This window comes from Rhinatrema bivittatum, chromosome 9, assembly GCF_901001135.1.
Source record: "Rhinatrema bivittatum chromosome 9, aRhiBiv1.1, whole genome shotgun sequence".
NCBI classification, from domain to species: Eukaryota; Metazoa; Chordata; class Amphibia; order Gymnophiona; family Rhinatrematidae; genus Rhinatrema; species Rhinatrema bivittatum.
Window position 1 is genome coordinate 161,308,570 of NC_042623.1, and position 18,426 is coordinate 161,326,995.

Genomic DNA, 18,426 nt, shown 5'->3' on the forward strand with positions numbered 1-18,426 from the left:
AGTTTTCGCCTGTCGGATCATCTTTTCGTGCTGTGGAATGGCCCAGAAGGGGGCATAAGGCTTCTTCTAGGGCCACTATTGCTCGCTGGTTGAAGGAGGCTATTAGCTTGGCATACATATAGCGCAGGGTCGCCCGGTGCCAATTGGTCTTCAGGCATATTGTACTCGTTCACAAGCGGCCTCCTGGGCCAAGTGTCAGCAGGTTTCCCCACAAGAGATCTGCAGGGCAGCAACCTGGAAGTCTTTGCACACTTTTGCCAGGCATCACCATTTGGACGTCCAGGCCCCAGAAACAATGGGGTTTGGAGAAAGGGTGATTCGAGCAGTACTCTCAAGGTCCCACCCCAGGTAGAGAAGCTTTGGCACATTCCAGGAGTCTAGACTGATTTGGGTACGTACAGGAAAAGGAAAATTGGTTCTTACCTGCTAATTTTCGTTCCTGTAGTAAAACAGATCAGTCCAGAATCCCGCCCAGTCAGGGGAAGGAGAATTGGAGAGTCCGCTCGATCAGTTAGTTTTGTTGCTCTGCAGAATGGCACAGGTTCTTATTAGTCCTACACAGGGTTCTTGTATGGGCAGGGTTTTTGTATTTACAAAGTTTTCTTCTTCTCTCTGCTCGTTTGGGGGTGAAATTGTTTGGTTCCAGTGTTGGCTATTTTTATTCATCTGGCTCAGATACAGTTTAATACTGCGGGATTGCAGGTTCACCTCTGGTTAAACTTTCTCTGTCTCCATCTGCTGGAGGAGAGGCAAAACCCAGGAGTCTGGACTGATCTGTGGTACTACAGGAATGAAAATTAGCAGGTAAGAACCAATTTTCCTATTGTAGCTATTTCATGGTAGAGGTAATTTGCTGGGATTGTCAGCAGCACATCCAGATGTGTTGCTTTTCTTGAAGGGGGTGCATATTCGGCACCCTAGGTGGGTGTTGGTTCCATCATGGAAATCGACTGTTGCTCCCTTTGAACCTCTCACGAAAGGAATTTCTGAAGGATCTCGCTCTTAAAACTGTGTTTTTGGTAGCATTTTGTCCCGCAAGAATAATTTCAGAGCCACAGGCTCTCTTGTGTAGGGAGCCATTTTCTGTGTGTCACTGAGGAAGCAGTCTCAATCCACATGATTCCTTCATTTCTTCCTAATGTGGTATCACCATTTCACCTTAACCAGACAGTGTTCTTTTTTAAGAGAGCTTTGTTGATGGAGGGGAGCAAGGAACTTCACTGATTGGATGTGCACAGGGTGTTGCTGCATTACTTGAAAGTGTCTGAGTCTTTCAGGAAGTTGGATTATTTGTTTGTACTGTTTAGTGGACAAAGGAAGGGAGAAACTGCTTCCAAATATCTATTGCTTGTTGGATCAAGAAGGCCATAGGTTCCACCTATGATTTTAGATGGGTAACTCCTCTCAGAGGGTTGAGGGCTCATTCTACCAAGGCTCAGGCCTCTTCTTTGATGGAACTGCAATTGGTTTCTCCCTTGCAAATTGCAGAGTGGCTACTTGGACATCCTTGCTTTCTTTCAAGAAGCATCACCATCTGGATGTCCAAGCTTCAAAGGATGTTGCCTTTGGCTTGGAGATTTTGAGATCAGGCCTAGTCTGAGGGATGGCTTTGGTACATCCCCCTTGTCTGGACTAGGAAGGTGAAATTTAGTCTTACTTGGTAATTTCCTTTCTTTGAACATAAGAACATAAGTTCCCTGTACATACCCGGATCAGTCCAGACTCCTGGGTTTTGCCCCCCCCCCCCTCCCCCCACCCCTCTAGCAGATAGAGACAGAGAAGTTTTCAAAACAAAACTCCACCTTATATAGAATGGTGCCACCTACAGTCAGGCAGTATTTCTCTGTCTCCAGCAGATGGTGGAGGTGCAAGGCCTACAGTCTGTGCTGATTGTTCATTGGTGTTAGAGTAGTGAGTTTTAGAGAGTTTTCGGTCTGTAAAACTTTTTTGCTTTGATTTAAAAAAAAAAAAAAAAAAAAGAGCAGTTTCTGTCCTGACCCTCCCAGAGGGTTTGTAAGGTCCTGAGGGGACCATCCCCCACTGGTTTTTGAGGCAGCTGCATTTCAGGGTCGAGGGCCCTCTTGTTGCAAGCTAGTAGCTGGATGCGACATCGGGGAGCCCGGTTCACTCCACTCTGCCAGATCAGGACCATGGACCACAGCCAGGCAAATCTTTTAAAAATAAATAAATAAAGTTTTGATTTTCTGTCAGTGTCACCAACGCTGCGGCTCTCTCTTCCCTCCCTGACTCAGCGCTTGGGCGGACCGCGATTATTTTTCTGTTTTTTACAGAATTGAATTCTAGCTTTCTCAGGCCCGATGCCACGCTCGTCTGCGTGCCGCACATGTGCCTTAGCCCGCGCGCGTCTTTCTTGGGAGGAGCTGTGCTCGGCGTGTCTTCCCGGGGGAGGGAGGGATCCTCTGGGGCCGCAAAAAAAGGTTAAAGGCAAGGCTGCCCGAGCTCCTTCAGTGTTAGCTGCACCGAGATCAGCTGATTTGGATTTCCAGTTTATCATTGTTCTCATATATAAGGTATCATTTTATTTCCTTATGTGTATAGGTACCTCTGTTTATATTGATGTTGCTCATATGCTGCTCTTTTAATTTCCTCTGTCACTTTTAATTTATTTATTGTTTTAGTGATTTTTGTAATTGTTATATTTATGTATTTTTTTGTGAGATTTTATAAACTGTTTGTTTATATATGTATATATCAATTTTATTGATATGTATATTTCTGTGATTGACATTAGCATTTTTTATGATTTTTAATGTATTTATGATTTATTAAATTTATTTATATGTTTGTAGCTCCTGAGGCAGCCACTAATTGTGGCGAAACTCGGCCAGAGTCGGGCAATTTTTAACTAACACTATAGACGTCTCCTTTATTAAAGAATTGAAAAAGACTTTTCTGTGGCATCCACTTCTTTGTTGTTTCCTCCGAGATCGGCTGAGGCAGATCTGTTCCCGCTGAGCGTGGGAACGGAGGCCATTTTGGAGTCTTTTAGAACAGCGACTCGTGCAATTATGGGGAAGGGGATTCTCCTGCCTCCTCTCTCTCCTCAGCCAGGGTTTCCTGGAGGGAGCGAAACTTTACAGCCTCTCTCACCTGCAGCAGAGGATAGCCCTGAGGGGGCTTCTGACTCCTCTTCCTCCTTCTCCTCGGAGTTTATTTTATTTCTCTAATAAGGCTTTTCAAGCTGGAAGGGAATCTGCAGGCTGAGGGTAAAACTTCCTCTAGTGGTCTTAAGTCTCTTTCTCAAAAGCGGTCTAAGTCTAAGGGGAGTCTTTGGGTCCTCCAAAGCTAAGCGCCCTTTGCATACAGGGGCTCATCAGACCGATACTGATTCCATGGGTCAGGATATGGACCCAGGGGACCAGGACCCGCAGGGCAAGCATCCGATGGGGGTGGATACAGACCCTGATCAACATCCACAGGATCCAGCACGAGGCTCTCACATTGTGGAAGGAGATGACCCTAAGGTGGTCTGTCTGTTTAGGAGAGAGGAGTTGGTTCCGCTTATCCCTGCCATCCTCGGAGAGCTAGGCATAGATGTGCCGCCAGAGGAGTCCAGGCTAGGGGCCATGGACCCAATGTTGTTGGGTCTGAGGGGCCCGGCTACTTCTTTCCTTTTCATTTTTCTGCCACAGACTTGCTATATAGAGAATGGGATACCCCAGATCTGGGATTGAAAGCAAAGCTATGGATAAGCTATATCCTCTTCTGAAGGAAGCAATTGACATAGTGCGGGTGCCCAAGGTGTACGCGGCGGTGTCCACAGTCACCAAAAAGAACACAATCCTGGTTACGGGTGCTACAGCCCTGAAGGACCTGCAGGATAGAAAGTTGGAGCTGCAGCTCAAGAAAACCTTTGAAGCCTCAGCACTGGGAGTGTGGGCAGCTATATGCAGCAATTTTGCCTTACGAGTGGGCCTTCGCTGGGTTCAGCAGTTACAGGCTAATGCTAGTCTTTCTGATGCAGAAGCACAGCAAGCAGGGCGTCTGGAAACTTCGCTCGCTTATAGTGTGGATGCACTTTAAGATCTGTTACGGACTTCGACCAGATCGTGGTGTCGGCAGTCTCTGCTCATTTGCTCCTGTGGTTAAGAAACTGGTTGGCGGATATTTCCTCCAAGGCTCAGCTTGGGGTCATTGCCTTTCAAGGGTAAATTGCTTTTTGGCAAGGACCTTGAGGATATTCAGTCCCTGGGGGAGAACAAAGTTCACAGACTGCCAGAGGATAGGCCCAAGTCGAGGGGCTCCTTTTCTTCATGGTCTTGATTCAGAGGGAATTGGAGATTTCATCCGTCCATAGCTCCACCTTCTTCTTTTCGGCAAGCGTCCGGTCGCCAGCAGTCCTCGTCTCAGCCCTTTCATGGCCGATGCTTTGGCAGAACCGGGGCTACCCAGTCCGCATCTGGAGCCTAGTCTTCCCAATGAAGGGACGCTGACCCATTCCTCGGTTCCAGCTGTCGAGGGCAGATTGTCCCTGTTTTACAAGGAATGGGTCAAGGTGATGTCTGACCAGTGGGTTCTTACCGTGATAAATCAAGGCTATGCTTTAGATTTTGCACACCGCCTTCCCGGGCGGTTTCTAGTCTCCCCATGCGGTTATGAAGAGAAAAGACAGGCAGTACAAGATACCTTGCAATGCCTTCTGCAACTCGGCGCCATCACCCCGGTTCCTCAGGCGGAGCAGCAAAAAGGATGTTATTCCATTTACTTCGTAGTCCCCAAAAAAGAGGTGTCCTTCCGACCCATTCTGGATTTGAAGCTCGTAAACCGATGCCTCAGGGTGCCACGTTTTCGCATGGAGACGTTAGGGTCAGTCATTGCCACGGTAAGAAAAGGAGGGTTTCTGGTATCACTGGACCTTACGGAAGCGTATCTTCACATAGGCATTCGGGCCAACCACCAGAAGTTTCTGAGGTTCTCGGTAATGGGTCGCCATTTTCAGTTTTGAGCTTTGCCCTTCAGTCTTGCCACCACGCCATAACGTTTACAAAGGTAATGGTTGTGGTGGCAGCTCATCTGTGCAGAGAGGGGTTCCAGGTGCATCCATACCTGGACGACTGGCTAATTCGGGCAAAGTTGGAGTTGCTTGGCCAGTTGGCAATTCGCAAAGTGCTTCAATTCCTGCGATCACTGGGTTGGGTGATCAACTTAGCCAAGAGCCGACTGGTGCCCACCCAGTCTTTGGAGTTTTTGGGAGCTCTATTCGACAGTCAACAGGGGAGAGTGTATCCCACTTGAATCTCATGGCAACGTTTCAGAACGCCAAGGCTCCACTGTTCTTCGGTATCCGCAGAGAAACAGGAGCAGAAGGGGTAGATGCCCTGGTGCTGCCCTGGCCGATCGACGTGCTGCTGTACATCTTTCCTCCTTGGCCGCTGATAGGCAAAGTGCTCAGGAGAGGGGAGATACACCCAGGAGAAGTCATCCTCGTATCTCTAGAGTGGCCGAGATGGCAGTGGTTTGCAGACCTGGTCAATCTGGCAGTGGCAGGTCCCCTGCGTTGCCACTGCTCCCTGACCTCCATCAAAGGCCCGTGTGTTTGGAAGAGGTTGATCGCTTTTGTCTAGCGCCATGGCTTTTGAGAGGCGCTGCCTGAGGAGCAAAGGGTATTCGAACGCTGTGGTGGCAACACTTCTCCGGTCACACAAGACATCCCCCAACCTCGTGTATGTGCGCATGTGGAGAATTTTTGAATCTTGGTGTGTGGACCGAACGATTGTTCCTACTCGGTCTTCGGTGTCAGATATTTTAGGTTTCTTACAATCCGGACCCGCCAGGGGCTTATCATGTAGTTCCATGAGGGTTCAGGTGTCAGCTCTTGGTTGTTTGCGCGGTTCCATTCAAGGAGAGGCATCGGCTGCTCACCCCAATGTAGCTCCTTTCCTAAAGGGGGCAATGCATGTACATCCCCCGATCAGGCACCCTTGTCCTTCTTGGAAGCTGAACTTGGTTCTCTCAGCTCTGTGAACGGCGCCCTTTGAGCCTCTGAAAACGGCTACAATAAAGGATCTCACGTTAAAGGTGATTTTCCTTATCGCTATCACATCTGCTCGCAGGGTATCTGAGCTCCAGGCTCTATCCTTTAGGGAACTGTTTCTGAGAATTTCGGATTCTGGTGTGTCCTTGCGGACTGTTCCTTCCTTTCTTCCGAAGGTGGGGTCTACTTTTCACGGGAATCAGTCAGTGGAGCTTCTGTCGTTTCCCGTTTTGGACTGGTCAGACCCTATGTCTAAAGACTTACGGAAGCTGGATGTTCGAGCGTTATCTGGAAGTTACTAACGCGTTTCGTGTGACGGGGGGTTGGTCCGAAACAAGGAAATATGGCATCTAAAGCTATGATTTCCCGCTGGTTGAAAGAGGCTATAGACTCTGCATATTTGCTGCATGGTAAGCCTGTACCGTTCGGTCTTCGGGCTCATTCTACCCGTTCGCAGGTGGCTTCTTGGGCGGAGTGTCAAATGGTCTCACCACAGGAGATGTTACCTGATAATTTTCGTTCCTGTAGTACCATGGATCAGTCCAGAGTCCCGCCCGGGGAACGCCTGAAAGTAAGGGAGAGTCCGCTCAGTTATTGATGGATTTGTTTTCAGATCTGCAGAAATTGGATTGACCGTCCTCAAGTGGTTCTACAGGTTCAGTTAAGTGAACCGGTTATTTCTTTTTCTTGTTGAAAAGTTATTGTACATAGTTATGATGGTTTTTTGAGAGCCATTCTGCTTTGACTGAGTAATACTGCCGGACTGTAGGTGTCACCATCCTATATAAGGTGGAGTTTTGTTTTGAAAACTTTTGTCTCCATCTGCTAGGGGGGGGGGCCGCAGCAAAACCCAGGAGTCTGGACTGATCCGTGGTACTACAGGAACGAAAATTATCAGGTAAAACTAATTTTCCTATATGCCATACTGGGTCAGACCAAGGGTCCATCAAGCCCAGTATCCTGCTTCCAGCAGTGGCCAGTCTAAGTGGCAAGTACCCAAACATTAAATAGAGTCCTGCCAGACTAGTCAGGATCCTCCCTGACAGCAAGTTGGTTTGTTGTTCTCTTATTCTCTTAAAGGTGTAGTGAGCTGTAAGGGAAAATGTCCTAGGAGCATTTTTGGAGGAATTTTTGTGGATGTGGAGTATGTTACAGAACTTGGAAGTACAGGATTCATATTGAGATTCAGGAGTGTATATAGGAAGTGACAGACTTTACTCACATATCTATATAGAAGAATTGGCTGAATAATTGTATTGATAGTTTTACTGTGTAGTTGAAACTGGCCATAGTATTTTTTTTTTTTTAGCTGTACAGATAGTCCTTGGTACTATCTTTTACAGCTAATTTAAAGGCAGAGATCTGTACAATGGGCATGATATGTGGAAATATCTCTTTAGCTTGTATCCCCTGTCACTCCTCCAAATACTTCTGTTTAGAGGTGCCATTATTTTAAAGAGATTTCTAAAACTAACAGTGAGGGGTCAGTTCAAGCATTCAAAGGGCTGTGAGAATGTCAATAGTGAGCTGCAGCAGTTCCCTCACTTCTGGCTACTCTTTGGGGGTCGAGCTGCCAGCCAGGAGCCTTTGAAGCAGTACTCAGTTGCTGGGTTGCCCTTGGACTAGTTGTTGAAGAGGAGCTGAGAGGTAGTGAGGTGTACTATGGCCCAAAATGAGCAAAAAAAAGAAAGGATAAATACTTCAAGTCTCAAAGTTAGACAAAGCATAAAAGACAATCCCCATGGGTGAAATCTAAAGCTGGACAAATTATCTCTAACAGTGGAGTGGAGGAGTAGCCTAATGGTTCAAGCAGCGGGCTGTGAACCAGGGAAACTAAGTTTCACCTCCCATTGCCGCTCCTTGAGACCTTGGGCAAGTCACTTCACCTTCTATTGCCTCAGGTACAAACTTAGCTTGTCGGCCCACTGGGGACAGAGAAATATCTGAATGTGAATTCTCATTGGTTTGGCATCTGAAGTCTTTTCCTCTGAGAAAAAAAAAGTTTCAAAAAAAGTTTTGTCATGATGCTGTAAGAAATACGTTTGTGTGTAATATATTGATAGTTCACTACTTTTTTTGTATCCCAGCCTTTTTATTTACTGAGTTTCTTTTTAAAACACACTTTAGGAAAAAGTGTTTTCCCAATTCTCCCCCTGCCTAAGTTTCCTGCTTGCTGCAAAAAATAAATTATATGGCAAGTAGAAGGTACTTCTGCTTTAAAATAAACAGTGACCAAGGTTCTCGGCTTCCCATTTAATTTTTATTTCATTTCTAAGAGGAAAAGTGGTTTTCACGTTGCAAATGAAGGCAGATAAAGACCAAAAGGCCTATCGGTCTGCCCAGCAGAGATTGTATGTGCGTTCATCCAAAGTAGATCAAGTTCTGAAAGTTCATGCTACTTAGCATGTGAACTGGAGTGCTGTGGTGCTGATTCACATCAGAGCCTCTGTCACGGCCTTCTGCATGACTTGTAAAATAAATGACAGTCTTTTTTTTTTTTTTTTTTTATTCCAAAATACTATTTAAAATAATATATTAAAAAAAAAATAGAACTATATATGATAATAAGAAAGAGAGGAGCCAAAACAAAAGAGAAGCAACAGAGGGAAGAAAGAGGCAAGCTGATAGTTCTAGCAGTTTAGATTGTCTATTTGAATCAGCAGAAGGCTCGTTGGTCCCAGGAGATGGCCCCTATTCTGAGATGATATATATTGTAGGGGTTTCATAAAAGTAATTGGCAGTAGGTTTTCTATATGCTGACATAGATAGTAAGCCAGGAATTGGAAGATATCACACAAGCTTTTATGTATTCTGATCTCTTTTGACTTGTGTATATGAGGACTATATTTGTTCCTGGACTCATATAATAATGACTTTCTTAGCGTCCAGTCAGATGAATCCAGAACAAGGGGGTTATGCACCTCTACCAGCAGATGGAGATGGAGCAAATTGACATCACAGTACCTATACTCTTGCCATCATACTGCCAGTATTCTCCGTCTCCAGCAGATGGTAGATGTGCATCTTCCTACTGGGGATTGCTTCATTTTGAAAAAGGAGAATTAAGGATATTACATTCACCCTGCTCTCCTATGGTGATACCAGAAGATCCTTCCCACAGTTGAGAATTCCTGAGGTGATTTCCGTGGTCCCTCAGATGATTGCCTTGGTCAAGTAGCTGGTTTGTCAGCTGGCGTGGACTTATTTGCTTAAGCAGCTGAAAGGCAGCAGGTGCAGGAAGCCAAGTGCGGTGGTGACGGCATATGACCTCTCCCCCCGCAGCTGGAGACTGTCTCTGTACTTAGCCAGGTAAGGCTGAGCTCGGATAAGTTTAAAAAAAAAAATCTATATCTTTACAGAGATGTAAAAGGAGAGTTTTATAGTGTAGGGCTTCCTCCTTTTTTCCCGGTTTCCGTGCTCAGTGCACTGTTCCGATATTCATCCTGGTCTGTGGGAGGTTGAGAAACATGAGCAGCCTCTGTAGGCTAGGCTCTGCTCTGAGGCTTTTTCACTGTATGCTGCGTGGTGGGCCACAACTTCATTTCTCGAGCTTTCTAAGGCTGCCCTCTGCAGGATTGTTGGTTTGGCCTGTGCATCTAGCTGGCACCCGGGTTGTGTGTCCAGTTTTTGGATGCTTAGATGCAATTAATACAAGGCCTGACTAAGTTAAGCAGCGCCTTCAGTGGCCGCACGCTTAACCTGTGTGCACAAATTTTATTGTGTTCTTAAATTGTTTTACAGCACTTATTTTTGGGACGCCTACGTTTTGGACGCCTGGGTGTGAAACACCTAAGTTTTGGACGCCCTGTATTTTTGGATGTACCAAAAAAAAAAAAAAAAAGCTAGACACAATTCTGGCTGCTGCTCAAGCACACTGTCAGCCATAATGGCACCTACGCCTAAGAAACCAAAGTGCGTTTCTCTTTGCACTGCCTGTCATATTCGGGCATCTCAGCCAGGAGTACCCGCTAACTTGTATTAGGGCTGTTTGGAGGCTCAGGGAGAATTGCCTTCCTCTGATTTCACTAAACCTGGCTCTTTCCAGCCTGATATAGGCCTGAGTGCAGACGGCTCAGGTGGGACACCTGATTTTTAGAACTACCATAAATGGTTCTTTAGCAGGGGACAGTAGCTCTGAGAGTACACCTCAAGTACCTCCTGGATTGGATGCTTCTACCTTTTTCTTGGATAGAGTTTTTCCAGGGATTGCAATCCTTTCTCCAGTTGCAATCTTTAGTCCTCTCTAATAATTCCAGAGCAGAGTAGCAGGTAGGAACCTTGCCAGGACCTACTGTTAAGCACTGAAGTGCTGCTAGAGCGGCAGCAAGACTTCCCGATGGAGGTCCAGATGTCACGGATGATGATGCTGATCCTGACTCCCTTGAAGATGGTGAAATTCCTCTAGGATTAGAGCCATATAGAACTATGCTACGGTTCTTTCATAAAGATGAACTGCTAGCTCTGATTTCCCAGACCTTGAAAATGCTCTGAGTTCATGGGGCAGACGCTGTGACTGAGCTGAAGAAAGCTTCCATTTCGGTTTCCTTGCGTAAGGCCTCTTGTTTTTTCTCCATGATGGAAGCCATTCAAGAATTAATTGATCTTGAGTGGGGTGCCCCAGAGGCTAATTTCAAAGGGGGTCGGGTTTTGGAAGGTCTTACCCTCTGGATCCAGTGACAAGAGAGCATTTATATTTTCTGAAAGTAGATGCACTTGTGTGTGCAGTCTCCAGGCAGAACACTATTCCCATGGAAGGAGGAGCGGTCTTGAACGATGTTCATGATAAAAGGATTGAGACTATCCTTAAGCAGGCATTTGATACAGTGGCAAAGACCTTGCAGATCGCTTCTTTTTGTTCCCTGATGGCTCGATCTTGTTTGCTTCTCTCCCAGGAAGTCGATGACTCTGGGATGAACTCCACAGCAGTAAAGGAGCCAGCTGCTGCTTTTTTGGCAGATGTTGGCTGTGATTTGGTCTGCTCTTCAGCCAGAGAAGTGGCTTCCATGGTAGCAGCCAGGCATCAGTTAAGGCTGAGAAATTGGTAGGCCGATGCAACCTCCAAAGCTAACCTTACCAAATTGCCTTTTAAAGGCTCACTATTTTGTAGCGAGTTGTAAAAGCTGGCCAGTAAGTGGGGCGAATCTACGGTTCCTCGTTTGCCAGAGGATAAGATGCCACGCTCTTTTAACATGAGGTTATGCTATAGGATCCAGGCATTTTTGTCCCTATAGAGGAACAACCCTTCAGAGAATTTGACCTTTTGGTAGGTCTCAGTCCTTTTGTCCCCGACAGCCAAGAAGGGGCGTGGGTTCAGGTAATGGAGCCTCCTGACCCTCCCAATGAAGGTTTGCCGACCCACCCCCGGTAGCAGGAGATAGGGGGAATGCCTCTCTCTCTTCTATCAGAGGTGGGTCGAGATCACATCGGATCAATGGGTCCTGGAGGTGATATGAGAAGGATATGCACTGGAGTTTCGCAGAGTTCCTCAAGACGTGTTCATGGTGTCTCCCTGCCACTCACCACAGAAGAAGCAGGCAGTGGAAACTACATTGGCAAGGCTCCTCAATCTGAAGGCTGTGGTTCCAGTGCCCACGTCTCAAGAAAATACGGATCAGTATTCCATTTATTTCTTTGTGACCAAGAAAGAGGGTTCCTTTTGTTCTATCCTGCATCTCAGAGGTGTCAACTGTCATCTGTAGGTGATGCATTTTCGATGGAAACTTTGCGCACAGTAATAATGGCCATACAGTTGGGGGAATTTCTGACCTCTTTGGATCTGTCTGAGGCATACCTTCATATTCCCATCCGACTAGAGCATAAATGCTTTCTGCGGTTCGCAGTTTTGGGACACCATTATCAATTTCGGGCCCTGCCCTTAGGTCTGGCCACTGCCCCAAGGACCTTTTCCAAGGTAATGGTGGTAGTGGCGGCAGAATTGAGAAAAGATGGGATCCTCGTACACCCGTATTTGGAAGACCGGCTGATTCGAGCCAAGTCACTGGAAGAGAGCAGCAGAGTGACCTGCAAGGTGATCTTCCTGTTGCAGGAGCTCAGCTGGGTGGTGAACCTGGCCAAGAGCAGTCTTCAGCCTGCTCAGTCGTTGGAATACCTCGGTGTTCGGTTCGACATGAAGCAGGGCAAGGTTTTTCTGCTGGAATCGTGCATTCAGAAGTTGATCATACAGCTCCATCTGTTATTGAACACTCTGAGCTCGACTGTATGGTCCTACCTACAAGTACTTGGCTTAATGGCGGCGACCTTGGAAGTGGTCCTGTGGGCAAGGGCGCATATGCGTCCTCTTCAGCACTTCTTGCTGTCTTGGTGGAACCTGTAATCTCAGGACTATTTGATTCGGCTCCTCCTGCCATTGGAAGTCTCCTCCCAACTGCAGTGGTGGCTGCAGGCAGATCATCTAAGAAAGGGAGTTTCCCTGGCACTACCGGACTAGCTAGTAGATGCAAGCCTTCTTGGTTAAGGAGCTCACTATCAGGAGCTGACTTGCAAGGGCACTGGAATGCAGAAGAGTCTCTCTGGAACATCAGTCGACTGGAAGCCAGGGCGGTCCAGTTGGCAATTTTGCAGTTCAGTGACAGGTTGCAGGGTCAATTGGTCCAGATAATGTCTGACAATGCAATGACTGTGGCTTACCTCAATCGGCAAGGAGGAACCAAGAGCCAGCAAGTGTCACAGGAAATAGATCAGTTTATAGAATGGTCAGAAGTGCAGATGATCTCAGCCTCACACATAGCAGGAAAAGACAATGTAAGAGCAGACTTTCTCAACAGAGAGAGTCTGGACCCAGGAAAATGGGCTTTGTGAGACAAGATGTTTTAGCTGATTCTGGATCGCTGGGGTTCCCCTGTTCCTAGACCTCTTGGCAACTTCTCACAATGCAAAAGTTCCACAATTCTTCAGTCGCAGGAGAGATCCAAAGTGGTTGGGGATCGATGCCTTAGTGCAGGAATGGCCAGAAGACAAGTTCCTGATGCCTTTCCTCCTCGGCCCATGTTGGGCAGATTGATCTGAAGGATCGAGCGCCACAGAGGGATGGTGCTGTTGGTTGCTCCAGATTGGCCCAGGAGGCCGTGGTATATGGATTTGTGGCAGCTCCTGGGGGACTCACCCCCTTCGACTTCTGGCACACAGAAACCTTCTAAGTCAAGGTCCAGTTCTTCACGAAGATCTGACTTTGTTTTGTCTTACAGAATAGCCTTTGAGAGGGCTCGATTGCTGAAACGTGGATACTCAGTGGCAGTGATTTCCACTTTGCTTAGAGCTAGAAAGTTCTCCGCTTCCTTGGCCTATCTGAGAGTTTGGCAAGTGTTTGAGGCCTGGTGTGAGGATTGAGGTACTCTTCCTCATTTGGCCATTGGAATTTTTGCATGATGGCTTGAATAAAGGCTTGGCCCTTTATTCCTTAAAGGTACGTAGTGGCTCTCTCCTGTTTCAATGGCCAGGTGAATGGTGGTTCCTTGTCAGCTCATCCTGATGTGGCCCGTTTCCTGAAAAGAGTAAAACATCTTTGTCCTCTCTTGTGGTTTCCAGTATTCTTATGGAGCCTTAATTTGGTCTTGGATTTCTTAGCAGGTCCTATGTTTAGACCAATGCATAACCTTGCAATTACTGACCTTGAAAACCAGTGTTTCTTGTGGCAATCTGTTTTTTCACGTAGAGTTTCTGAGCTGCAGGCCTTGTCTTGCTGGGAACATGTCCTCTGGGTGACTCCAGAGACAATACAGCTGCATATTGTTCCTTCCATTTTACCGAAGGTGGGCACTGAATTTCCCTTGAATCTGTCCATCTCCCTGCCATCTCTGGACAGAGAGAGAGAGTCATGGGGAGAATCGTCTTTTGAGACCTTTGGATGTCTAGAGACATATCGTCCAGTATCTGGAGGTTACTGAGCCTTTACGGAAAACGGATCACGTGTTCGTCCTTCACGGTGGCACTAAACAAGGAGAACTGGCCTTGCGGGCTACAATAGCCCACTGGATTAAGGAGGCAGCATATATTGATGCTGGCAAGCCGTTACCTAGTCAGGTTAGGGCTTATTCCACTAGGGCTCAGGCGGTGTCATGGGCGGAAGTTAGGTTGCAGTCTCCTGTTGAGATTTGCCGAGCTGCAAGGTAGTCCTCCTTACACACCTTTTCCAGGTATTATTGTCTGGATGTGCAGGCCTGGAGGATGCAGCCTTTGCACGTGCGGTTTTGACAGGACTGCGGGCAGCCTTCTGCCCTATTCAGGAGTCATTGGGTACATCACAGTTCTGGATTCATCTGACTGGATGCTAAGAACTGATAAATTACTACTTACCTGATAATTTCCTTTTCTTTAGGATAGTCACATGAATCCAGCTTCCCTCCCTTGGCTGCCAAATGATTGTACTATTGGGACTATGTGTTACAGGGATTACTGAAAAGTGTTAGTCCAGTGTTAATATGTTTCTTGTCTGAGCTCAGTGCTTTCTGTTGGCTGAGTATTGACATGGTTATCTGTTTTTAATCCATGATTTTTTGCTAGTCTGTCCACAGTTTGCTTTTGAAGAGAATACTGGCAGGCTGATGTTACTGCAGGGGTATATGTACTGTGATGTCAGTTTGCTCCAGCTCCATCTGCTGGTAGAGGTGCATAACCCACTTGTTCTGGATTCATCTGACTGTCCTAAAGAAAAGGAAATTATCAGGTAAGTAGTAATTTTTCGTTGTGGTTGGTGCATGTTTATAGCTATAATACTGTGCCACACTGTTTATGGTTTGATTTTAATGTGAAAACCTAATACACAGAAGTAAAGAAAAGGTTGGGGAATACATGAGTAGATGGTGAAGGAGAAGCTGCTGGGGTTTATGCCTGTGAGTCTTCCTCCCTTTTTACTGTAGGAGGTGGATGGGTGAGAGTGTTGGCAGAGGGTCCTGGTGGTGAGTGATGAACTCACCAGGGTTTGATGGCACTGGTTATGTGCAGAACACTGAGGATGAGAAGGCTTCAGATTGTTTACTCTGTTTTTGTTTTCTGCATATTTATTTGCAGGTTCTGCATCTCATACTCAAGCCCCTACAAGCACGATTGTTACCATGACGATGCCCTCCCATTCTTCTCATGCCACAGCTGTAACCACTTCTAACATCCCTGTGGGTGAGTGATGATCTGCTTGGAGGTTGATAAAATATATTTTGGTTCCTGATGATTTAGAATCATGGATGGGGGTGTTACTGATGATGATTTTAGTTGTATTTATTTAATGACTAAAGAAAAATGTGTTCTAGGCAAGGAACAACAATACAGTATAACCAAATATAGTTCTCTATTACAAAGACAAATCCTGCATCATTAAATAATATATCTTTTCCATCCTGCGACTTAAAATTGGAGGAAAACTGTGTTGAGTGCTTTGGGAAGCTGCTATCGAAATTAGCTTTATAATGACTGCCTTTTAGTTTAGTCTCAGCCCACCCTCTCTTATAAAGAGAGGAGAATTGGGTGTTGAGTTGACCCCACATCTTTATGAACATCTTTCCTGCAGTCTGATCCTATAGATTCTGAGTCTGGATCTTCTAGGGCCCGGACGATTTTTGGCTCATACTCTGTCCATGTGTCCACTAACTGGAAATATTTGCCTTTGCAGCTAAAGTGGTCCCTCAACAGATCTCGCACACATCCCCCCGAATCCAATCTGATTACGCGGCTGAGAGGAGTAATTTGATTCCCATATCTGGGCATCGCGCCTCGCCCAATCCAGTAGCAATGGAATCGAGGAATGACAACAGGTAAGGAAGAACCATGACCTCAAATCTGAGAAGAAGCATGAGGGAGGAAGAGGGGTAATGTGAATCTCTTGGTGCTCAGGGAGAGGGGGTACCTCACCCCCTGGAATGTTGCAAGTTAAGAAAGAGATGACTAATTTGAACCTAGTTTCAGCTACTCTTGATACGTGTGTTGAATATGCTCATGCATTCTTGTATGTTTGCTTATGTCATAATGCTTCCGTACATGTTGGAAGTGGTTCAATAAAAAATTTAAGTAAAAAAAAGAGAGAGATGACATAGTGGATGATGGCAGAAAGGGACCATCTGGTGCGTCCAGTCAACTCAGTTATTCCTGTCTCAGCTGCTAACCATAGAGTGACTGTAGGAAATCACTCCTTATCCAAGATAGTTTGTCATCTTGCTCCTTTTGTACACCACCCTCCTGGGTAAATAAGTATGCAAGTTCTCCTTTTTATTTATTTTTTTTCAATTCTTTATTTTCAATTTTTTTGAAATTACCCAAATTTTTTCTTGTACAGAAAAAAAAAAAAAAAGATGTTGATACAGATAAACATAATATCAACATTCTAAGTAATATTCATATAGAAATTCTACCATATCAAGATCAAAAATTATAGGTATTTGTGGGGGCAGAATTGGAGCAATTTTTCAAGAAATAAGAATCATCTTTTAAGAAAAAGGCTAATCGACTAGCAGTGCTACAACCATTACTTCACTTAAGCCAATACTATAGTTTGAACTTCTTGGGAGTGAGACCTTAAGAAGGCTCTAAGCCTTCTTGAAGTTCTCCTTTTTAGTTTACTCCCAGCACCCCTGTCCTACCATGTTTGTTGACCAGGCTTTGCTATAATCAGCCACCAACATCAGTGTGGCTGTCACCTAAACATCCAGTTTCCTAGTTCTCTGTGGCCTTTTCAGATGATACCCTGGTACCACCAGCTTAGTTGACACGATGAGCTGGCAGCCTGTCAAACACCCAGATACATGACTGCAAATGTGTATGCTTATTGTACTTGTTTATTTTTTGGTTATGTAGCTCGTGCCTTTTCATTGTAGCTCAAGGCGAATTGTTTTCAGGTACTTGAGGTTTTTTCCTTGTCCCCAAAGGGCTCACATTCCCTGTACATACCCGGATTAGTCCAGACTCCTGGGTTTCCCCCCCCTCTAGCAGATGGAGACAGAGAAGTTTTCAAAACAAAACTCCGCCTTATATAGGATGGTGCCACCTACAGTCCGGCAGTATTCCTCTGTCTCCAGCAGATGGTGGAGGTGCAAGGCCTACAGTCTGTGCTGATTGCTTAGTGGAGTTAGAGTAGGGAGTTCTGTGAGTTTTAGAGAGTTTTCGGTCAGTAAAACCTTTTTAGTTTGATTTAAAAAAAAAAAAAAAAAGGAGCAGTTTCTGTCCTGAGCCTCCCAGGGGGTTTGTAAGGTCCTGGGGGGACCATCCCCCTCTGGTTGTTGAGGCAGTTGCATTACAGGGTCGAGGGCCCTCTTGTTCCAAGCGAGCAGCTCTGGGTGCAACTCCGGGGAGCCCGGTTCACTCCACCCTGCTGGATCCGGACCGTGGACCACTGCTGGGCAAGTCTTTAAAAAAAAATAAATATTTTTTTTTTTGATTTTTCTTTCATTTTCTGTCAGTGTCACTGGCGCTGCGGCTGTCTTCCCTCCCTGACTCGCTGATTGGGTGGACCATGATTATTTTTCTGTTTTTTTTTTTACAGAATTGAATTTTAGCTTTCTCAGGCCCGCTGCCCGATGTCGCGCTCGTCTGCGTACCTCGCATGTGGCTCGGCCCGCACGCGTCTTTCTCAGGAGGGGCTATGCTCAGCGTGTCTTCCCGGGGTGAGGGATCCTCCGGGGCCACGAAAATGGTTAAAGGCAAGGCTGCCCGAGCTCCTTCAGTGTTAGCTGCATCAAGATCAGCTGAGGCAGATCCGTTCCCGCTGAGCGCGGAACGGAGTCCATTTTGGAGTCTTCTAGATCAGCGACTCGTGCAGCTATGGGGGAGGGTATTCTTCCGCCTCCTCTCTCTCCTCAGCCAGGCTTTCCTGGAGGGAGCGAACCTTTACAGCCTCTCTCACCTGCAATGGAGGGAGTTTCTGACTCCTCTTCCACTTTCTCCTCAGAGTTTATTTTATTTCTCCTTAAGGCTTTTAAAGCCAGTAGGGAAGGGAAGCTGCAGGCTGGGGATAAAACTTCCTCTAGTAATCTAAAGTCTCTTTCTCGAAAGCGGTCTAAGTCTAAGGGAGTCTCTGGGATCTCCAAAGCTAAGCGCCCTTTGAGTACAGGGGCTCATCAGACCGATACTGATTCCAAGGGTCAGGATATGGACCCAGGGGACCAGGACCCACAGGGCAAGCCTCCGATGGGGGTGGATATACAAACCCTGATCAACATCCACAGGATAGAGCACGAGGCTCTCACTTAGTGAAAGGAGACGACCCTAAGGTGGTCCATCTGTTTAGGAGGGAGGGGTTGGCTCCACTTATCCCTGCCATACTTGGAGAGATAGGCATAGATGGGCCGCCAGAGGAGTCCAGGCTAGGGGTCATTGACCCAGTGTTGTTGGGTCTGAGGGGCCCAGCTACTTCCTTTCCTTTTCATTTTTCTGCCACGGACTTGCTATATAGAGAATGGGATACCCCGGATCTAGGATTGAAAGTTAGC

The 18,426-nt window shown here is 46.4% G+C and overlaps 1 protein-coding gene across 6 annotated transcripts in view; it reads left to right on the forward strand.

The window, feature by feature from the left end:
• The window catches only part of SAP130 (Sin3A associated protein 130), a 147,014-nt gene that overhangs the window by 41,963 nt on the left and 86,625 nt on the right, over positions 1-18,426 (forward strand). For all 6 annotated transcript variants that reach the window (XM_029615573.1, XM_029615571.1, XM_029615574.1 and 3 more), the window contains exons 10-11: positions 15,023-15,127; positions 15,618-15,759. In XM_029615573.1, the coding sequence (XP_029471433.1) occupies positions 15,023-15,127; positions 15,618-15,759 (247 nt within the window). The remainder of the gene's footprint in view (positions 1-15,022; positions 15,128-15,617; positions 15,760-18,426) is intronic.